Source organism: Mesoplodon bidens, assembly GCF_964165515.1.
Source record: "Mesoplodon bidens genome assembly, chromosome: 9".
Classification (NCBI taxonomy): domain Eukaryota; kingdom Metazoa; phylum Chordata; class Mammalia; order Artiodactyla; family Ziphiidae; genus Mesoplodon; species Mesoplodon bidens.
In genome coordinates, this window is record NC_138166.1 from 59900871 (window position 1) to 59909840 (window position 8970).

General features: G+C 48.4%; 1 protein-coding gene across 1 annotated transcript in view; it reads left to right on the plus strand.

Moving 5' to 3' along the window:
• Positions 1-8449, plus strand: part of CHN2 (chimerin 2) — a 346590-nt gene extending 338141 nt beyond the window's left edge. Inside the window, exon 13 of the mRNA XM_081243907.1 lies at positions 6644-8449. Within this exon, the coding sequence (XP_081100033.1) occupies positions 6644-6815 (172 nt within the window). The 3' untranslated portion in view covers positions 6816-8449. The remainder of the gene's footprint in view (positions 1-6643) is intronic.
• Positions 8450-8970: the final 521 nt, after the last annotated feature.

Sequence of the window (8970 nt, forward strand, 5' to 3'; positions counted from 1 at the left end):
TAGTTACCACTGCGTAGGCTGCTTGTCGGCGTCCGTCAGGACCGAGTATCAAACTACCGTCCACAAAGAGAGTGCGGTCCGGATTTGAAAGAAGGGTGTCAAAGAGTCCCTCTCTTGGTGGTTTGAAGGCTTCTATGACATGAGGGCAGGAATGGGATGGAAAACCCCCAGTGCCAGAGATAGGCAGGAGGGAAGCCGGGTTCAGGCGAGGGGAGAGATCAAGAGAAATAGCTGGGTTTTCACTGAATAGTAGGTGGAACTCCTGGATGCGGGAGGGGCCCAGGAGGGAGAGAGACTTTTGGCCTAGGAGGTCGACCAGCCGGTGGGAGGAAAACACGGTTAGTGTGTGGGCCAGAGTCAGTTTGAGTGTTTGTTTGGTCAGTTCGGCTGCTGCTGCTAGGGCCCAAAGGCATGGTTGCCATCCCCGAATGGTTGGGTCTAGCTGTTTGGAGAGGTAAGCCACGGGGCGGTAGGAAGGCCCTACAGGCTGGGCAAGGAGTCCAGTGGCTATTCCAGCCCGTGCATCCACAAAAAGGTGAAAAGGTCGGTTTGGGTTGGGCAGAGAAAGGGGAGGAGAAGATATCAGAGCGTTACGGAGGGTGAGAAAGGCCTGTCGAACGGCTGAAGGAGAGGTGAGGGGTCCTTGAGGGGTTTCTTTAGCGGCTAGATATAAGGGTTTAGCGAGGAGAGCAAAGTTAGGGATCCAGTGTCAGAAAAATCCTATAAGGCCCCAAAAGGAGAGAATTTGTTCTGCTGTTTCCAGAGGCTGAAGTTCACGGATAATCTGGGTGTGATTGGCTGTTAGACCTTTTGTGGTAGGGGTAAGGTGGAGCCCCAGGTAGGTTACAGAAGATACAGATAACTGAGCCTTGGCCGGGGAGACCCGATAACCGCGAGAGCCAAGGTAATTGAGGAGGTCTGCAGTATGTTGTCTTGAGAGGCTGAGAGATGGGCTACAAAGGAGGAGGTCATCTACATATTGAAGGAATGTGCTGGGCGTAAGGGAGCAGGAAGTGAGGTCCCATGCCAGCGCCTGACCAAAGAGGTGAGGACTGTCGCGGAAGCCCTGGAGAAGAACTGTCCAGGTGAGCTGACTGGAAGTATGAGTATCCGGATCCGTCCAGGTAAAGGCGAAGAGGAAATAGGAGTTGGGATGTAGGGGGATAGTGAAAAAGGCATCTTTGAGATCCAGAACCGTAAAGTGGGTTGTGGATGGGGGGATATGGGAGAGCAAGGTGTATGGGTTTGGTACTACTGGGTGGAGAGGAATTATGGCCTCATTGATTAGTCGGAGGTCCTGGACCAGGCGATAATCCCCAGAGGCCTTGCGGACAGGCAGGATGGGGGTGTTGCAGGGAGAGTCAGTGGGGATAAGGAGTCCCTGGTTTAGGAGTCTGGTGATAATAGGTTGTAGGCCCCTAAGGTGAGTCTCAGAGATGGGAAATTGGGGCCTTGATGGAAATTTGGAGGGGTCCTTTAGGCGGATGAGGACGGGGGAATGGTGTGTTGCTATTATGGGCTTAGAAGTATCCCAGACTTGGGGATTGATTGGGTTCGGTGTGATTGGAAGAGGGGGATAGGAGGGGGAGGGTTCTAGAGCCAGGCCGAGAAGAGGAAGCAGGAGTTGGGAGGAGGGGGCCTTAGGGTCAAGTCTAACCAGCTGGAGGGAGGCCCCTAAGTGGAAAAGGACATCTCGGCCTAGCAAGGGAACTGGGCAGGATGGTATGACTAAGAAGGAATGAGTAAAAGGGAGTCCTTCGATATGACATGGGAGTGGACCGGTCTGGAGTGGGAAGGATGGTTTGCCATCAATACCCATGACCGAGATCTGGCAAGGAGAAACTGGCCTGGAATAAGTAGGCAGGACCGAATAGGTAGCCCCCGTGTCCATCAGAAATGAGATGGACTTACCCGCTACCTGTAGTGTTACCCTGGGCTCGGCGAGGGTGATGGGGGGCGGTCTTCGAGTCCAGGCGCCGTCAGTCGCCAGCCAATCCCAGCAGTTCGAGTGGTAATGCCGTTGGGTCGGCCTGACCCCCACGTGGAGATGCTGAGGGAGGGCCAGTCGTAGGGCAGTCACTCTCCCAGTGACCCGTTAGCCCGCAGCTGGGTCAGGGCTTAGAAGGAGGTCGAGGATTGGGACATTGGCGAGCCCAGTGGCCTTCTTTTCCGCATTTGAAGCAGGCCCCCAGAGGGGTTGCCTTTTGCGGACCCCGTGGATGCTGTGATCCATGGGAGATGGCCAGCCTTAGGGTGGCTACAAGAGCTTGGGTTTGGAGGGCTACCTTCTGGTGCATCCGAGCCTGTCGGCTGGATTCTGCCAAATCCTCACGGCCATTGTAGACTTTAAAGGCCATCTTTACCAGATCTCGAATAGGGGTTTGAGGGCCATCTTCTGCTCGTTTTAATTTCTTTCGGATGTCCGGGGCTGATTGGGTGATAAAATGGGTGGCTAGGTCCGCTGCCCCTGCCAGGGTGTTGGGATCCAGCCGGATGTAGAGAGTTAAGGCCTCTGTAAGGTGATTGAGAAAGATAGCTGGAGTTTTGTTAGGTTCTTGGGTTATCTTTTAGTTTTTCAAAATTGACTACCTTATGAGCGGCAGCCTGCATGCCAGCCAGGAGGCATTGGATCGTGAGGTCACGTTTACGATGGCCATCTTGGCCATCCTGATAAGTCCAGCCTGGATCGGTGCCAGGTATGGCAGTCGCTCCGACAGGCATGGAGTTGTTGGTAAGGTGAACCTACCTGATCTGCATGGTTTCGGGCAGCAGTGTGAATTCTTTCCCTCTCATCAGGGGTCAGAGTAGAAGATAGGATCACAAAGATTTTGTGCCAGGTTAGATCGTAAGCTTGAGAGAGGTAGCGAAATTCTCTGATATAGCGGGAAGAGTCGGCAGAAAAGGAGCCTAATCGCTTTTCTATTTGAGAGAGATCTTGGAGGGAAAAGGGAACATGAACGCTAATCCTTCCGCTCCTGCTACCTCCCTCAGAGGGCAGAGGAGATTTGGATCTTGGGAGTCGTGAGAGCGTGTATGTGCACTAATTGGCGAGGCAAGGGGCATGGGAGGAGAAACCGTTGAGGGAGGCAGGGGAGCGGTTGGATGGGCCGGAGCGGGTTCGGGAGGAGGAGGGACCGCTTCAGGGTTGGGTGGAGGTTGGAGAGGAGCTCTGGAGGGGGGAGAGGCGAGAGATTCGGGTGGGTCGGCTAGTGGAGAGGGGTCATCGTCAAAGGAAATTAGGGGCTTGGATGTAGGAGATGTCTGTCTGGCAAGAAGGATCTGGGAAGTGGAACAATCAATGCAGAGGGAAGGGCGGGAGCGGAAATACCAGAAGACCTGAACATAGGGGACCTCGGGCCATTTGCCCGTCCTGCGGCAGTAATTATCTACATCACGGAGGATGTTAAAATCAAAAGTCCCTTCAGGAGGCCATTTTGGATTGATTGTCTAGAGGATATTGTGGCCAGGCCACAGTGGAATAGAAAATAAGCCGTCGGTGACGGAGACCTTAGGAGAAACCGAGGGCTGTAAAATTGGCTAGGAGACACCCCAGGGGCGTCTTAGAATCTGGTTTCGATTGTGAGGTTCCCATGACCCCCAGTCTGTCCCTGAGTGAATGGAGAAGAAGAGAGGCGTCCCTGGTCTCAGTCTCCAAATCACGGCAGGTCGGAGGGTGGTCAGGCAATTGGGACGTCTCCACAGTTGCCGGAGGCCCAGAGAGAGGACGGAGGAGTCCCTGATGCGGCCGCGATTAGGGCCAGGGAGTCCGGTGGGTAGGGACTCTGGGGTTCAGAGGGAACAAGGGAGGGGGACTTACCCCGTTTTCTGCCGGATTGGGTGGATGAGTAGAGGTTCCCTGGTTGTCTCCTGGGGGAGGGGAAAAGCGGCCCGCGCAGTAACCTGCGGGGCTTGGTACCACTCCCGGGTTTCGGCACCAAATGTAAGGTCGGATCTTAACAAACGGCATCGCGAAACAGAGGAAAGCTTCAAGTGAGCTTTGTTAGGGGGCGCTTCCGGGCGAGGTTCACTGGTCCGAGAGAAAGGGGCCAGAGAAGTCGCACCCGGGCGAGGGTTGGGCAAGATTTTATAGGGGAAGAAGGGAAAGGGGTGTGGTGAATCTGGGAGGGCGCAGGGTATCCTTATTTGGTGGTCTCTTCGGGTAGTGGCAATATCTGGTGCCGGTTACATCAGTCTTGGGACCGCTAGTCCCGCCCCTCGAAAGGCGGGAAGGCTGGGCCGGGTGGAAAGTCCCCAAGTCAGTTCCTGTAACTGGGTGGTCCGGAATGTCTCCAGGTCAGTTTCTGGAACTGGGTGGTCCGGAGACTTTTGGTCTGATGCAACCTGTGAATCTGATTGCGTTTCCCTGACTCAGGCCAGTTGGCCTTACAGTCCCTGGATCCTGGGACCCTGGCAGTGGCGGGCTGCACAGGCTCCCTGGAAGGGAGGTGTGGAGAGTGACCTGTGCTCGCACACAGGCCTCTTGTCGGCGGCAGCAGCAGCCCCAGCGTCCCACGCCCGTCTCTGGGGTCCGCGCTTTTAGCCGCGGCTCGCGCCCGTCTCTGGAGCTCCCTTAAGCAACGCTCTTAATACCCTCTCCTCCCGCACCAGGAAACAAAGAGGGAAGAAAAAGTCTTTTGCCTCTTCGGCAGGTGCAGACTTTTTCCCGGACTCCCTCCCGGCTAGACGTGGCACACTGACCCCTTCAGGCTGTGTTCACGCGCCAGTCCTCTCCCTGCGCTCCCACTGAAGCCCGAGCCTCAGCTCCCAGCCCCGCCCACCCCGGAGGGTGAGCACACAAGCCTCTCAGGCTGGTGAGTGCCGGTTGGCACCGATCTGTGCGGGAATCTCTCCACTTTGCCCTCCGCACCCCTGTTGCTGTGCTCTCCTCCGCAGCCCCGAAGCTTCCCCCCTCCGCCACCCGCAGTCTCCGCCCGCAAAGGGGCTTCCTAGTGTGTGGAAACCTTTCCTCCTTCACAGCTCCCTCCCACTGGTGCAGGTCCCGTCCCTATTCTTTTGTCCCTGTTTATTCTTTTTTCTTTTGCCCTACCCAGGTATGTGGGGAGTTTCTTGCCTTTTGGGAGGTCTGAGGTCTTCTGCCAGCGTTCAGTAGGTGTTCTGTAGGAGTTCCACGTGTAGATGTATTTCTGATGTATCTGTGGGGAGGAAGGTGATCTCCACGTTTTACTCTTCGGCCATCTTCCCCTAGATCTTGGAGTATAGTTGATTTACAATGTTGTGTTAGTTTCAGGTGTACAGCAAAGTGAATCAGTTACACATATACATATATCCACTCTTTTTTAGATTCTTTTCCCATACAGGTCATTACACAGTATTGAGGAGAGTTCCCTGTGCTATACAGTAGGTCCTTATTAGTTATTTTATATACAGTAGTGTGTATATGTCAATCCCAATCTCCCAATTTATCCCTCCCCCCCTTTCCCCTGGTAACCATAAGTTTATTTTCTACATCTGTGACTCTATTTCTGTTTTGTAAATAAGTTCATTTGTAACATTTTTTTTAGATTCCACATATAATTGATATCATACGATATTTGTCTTTGACTTACTTCACTCATTATGACAGTCTCTAGGTCCATCCATGTTGCTGCAAATGGCATTATTTCATTCTTTTTTATGGCTGAGTAATATTCCGTTGTGCATATGTACCACATCTTCTTTCTCCACTCCTCTGTCAATGAACATTTAGGTTGCTTCCAGGTCTTGGCTATTATAAATAGTGCTGCAATGAACATTGGGGTGCATGTTATCTTTTCAGTTTATGGTTTTCTCCAGATATATGCCCAGGAGTGGGACTGCTGAATCATATGGTAGTTCTATATTTAGTTTTTAAGGAACTTCCATACTGTTCTCCACAGTGGCTGTACCAATTTACATTCCCACCAACAGTGTAGGAGGGTTCCCTTTTCTCCACACCCTCTCCAGCATTTATTGTTTGTAGATGTTTTGATGATGGCCATTCTGACCAGTGTGAGGTGATACCTCACTGCAGTTTTGATTTGCATTTCCCTAATGATTAGTGATGAAATGACGATTTTCAATTCCAACAATAATTACTGCTCCAGACCTCATCCTGTGGGAACTAGAAATAATGTCCAACTGCTTTTCCATTTGACCACATTCCAGCCACTTCCCAGTCCCATGATGATGGCTTGACCTTTCTCCTCAGGCACTAGCCCTGCCAGCAGACAGGGAATCTGCCCTCAGCTTCCTGGTTTGCCAGCATACAGACCAGTAGACAGCGACAAGAAGGCAAAAAAGACATCCATACAAGCCTAGACTAAATCTGTATGCACTATGGGCCACCTAATAATCTACTGGCCCTTCAAACCAATATTCCCTCAATGAGAGTTCCACGTTTATTTAGTAAGAAGGACTGATTTTATAATTTTTAAAAGTGTGTCTATACCAGATTGACTTAGTAGTTCACTTCTACTGGCTGAAGGCAATGTCAATAATCTAAAACTTCTTTTTTAGTCAGAAAATTACCTTTTAAAAAATACTTCTCTATAATTCCAATTCTCAATTTTCTTTTGCAAATTCCCAAACCAGAGAAGTTCATAATCAGTATACAAATCCACCCTCGAGTCTGTATAATGCCTCTGTGTATATGTCTGTCTTGCAGGGTGACTCTGAATGAAAAGGACAATTTCATGAATGCTGAAAATCTGGGGATCGTATTTGGGCCCACCCTGATGAGGCCCCCTGAGGACAGTACCCTCACCACCCTCCATGACATGCGGTACCAAAAGCTGATTGTGCAGATTTTAATAGAAAACGAAGATGTTTTGTTTTAATCCGCCAGGGAAGTGAGCTGAATGGCCCCAGCCCCATCTAAGTTGATAAGGCTAAAGAAATAAAAACATCTTTTACACTTGATTTGTTTTCCAAACAAGTGGTGGAATTTCCTGGACCACAGAGGATCGCCATGTCGGCTACTGTGTCTCATAGACACCGGCCCCCTCCACAGGAGAACAGCAAGGATGAGGGTGAGAAAAAGCCCTCGCCTGGGTCTTTGCTGTGCCTCGTATGTCTGTTTTGCTGAAAGAGTGATTAATAAATCTTTCTTTAACTTATTAAAAAACAACGTAGACCTTTAAACTTCAGTCTTATCAGTAATAAAAGGGAACTTAATTCATAGAGGTACTTGATACAGTTATACATTTTCCACTTACAAAAAGAAAACAATTCTATATGTTAAATGTTAAATGAAACTTATATTGTAAAATGTATTTTTATTTTAGCTGCAAGAATGTTACTTTATTTTAGCAAATAGAACTCAATGCAGTGCATTGATTATTACCACCCTGTACCTTGTCCTGCCTTCTTGCTGTGATCCCTGAAAAGTTTACCATGAATGCAGTATTATCTTGACATACCTCTGTCCTTATCAGTGCTTCGCAATGAAATTTCACCTCCCGCCTCTGTCCCTGCTTTTGATAGTTTTTGCTGTTAAGCACTGGCATTTTGCTGTCGTACGGTGTATGTTTATAGCAATTGTAGGATGGTCTGAAACATCCACAAATTTTCTTTTCATAAAAATTTTGTGAAATCCCAAATTATGTTCTGGAATTGGTCAGTCTTTCCATATCATGTGTGTACATCACAGAACATGCAGAACGTGGTCATTTTACATCAAATGATTTGGAAACACTGGTTATATCTGGACCATGTAAAAAGTTAGCACTTCTTTCTTTTCAGGCAAGCATTCTGAATTCATCTGTTAATGTCAAGTTGCATTTTCACCACATTTCTGTATTTATGAAAAGTGAATCTGCAGAGTCCTTGTTGATTTTTTTCATTTTTGTTTTATAAACAAGCTTGTTTTTTAAAGTAAGAATGAATGTTTGGTTTTTACAAATATGTGTTCCTCCTTGATCAAAGTAACTCTGATGGATAATAATTTGATTTGATGACTATAGTTCTATCTTATTGGTTATATTTATCTTAGCATGAGCTTTCCACACCAAGATTTCTATATTTTGTAACATAGGTAAAATATTTAAAACGTCAAAAACTGTCAATCTAAATTTTTTTTCTTAACCCCAACTACAAAGTCTTTTCCTCTGATTATCTGAGATGATTCATGTCATTACTCACCAGTCTTGTTTCGGAGTGACCAGAAGAGAATTACTGTGTGATAAGCGAGCTAGAAGGGGAGAGGGCAGTGCAGTTGTCATCCTAGAGAGTCCCGAGGGCTATGTGGATGGACTCCGCTGGCACACGGGGGTCAGAATGATTCTGCTTGGTCCCTGCTAGTATCGTTCCTCCCAACTGTACAGATTTGTCTGTTGTAGCTTATGTACTTCTTGATACTGTCAAAAAATTATCTGGAAATGGTTTTATTTTGTGAAGTGAACAATACTTTGTAATTTATGATAGTGTAAATGGAAGGAAAAGCATTAAATGTATTAAATTCTTCTGTCTATCATTTTGGAAGACGTGAAGGAAATTGATGTTGGGGGAAAGCGGGCCAGAATATCCAAAACACTGCTCCCAGATGGATTGTGGGCAATTAAGTGTCTACCATCACCAAGACAGGATGAGAAAACAAACACCCCACGGAGCCCACACCTCCTGGCCCCTCTCCCTCCTCCAGCTTCCTCCTGAGGAGCCTGCCTGCAATTAAGATTCCAATACTCCAGCTTCCCTTTCTATAAAGACCCATTGTGTTTATGTCCTTCATTGAGCGATGTGGTGTTTAGAGCAGATCACCCTAGGCAACTTGCAGGAGGGCAGAAAAAGAGTTTGGGAGCCAGAAAGACTTGACTTTGAATAGCAGATCTGCCTCTTATCAGCTGCATATGACCTTGGGAATGAGTTCGCTTATCTGAAAAACTGGGTTTGGAAATATTCTGATTGGGACACCTTAGATGAAATGATGATCTAAAGTAATTAGTCCTAGTTACTTCTTATTATCATCATTATTTTAAGAATGATGACTTAGGAGGG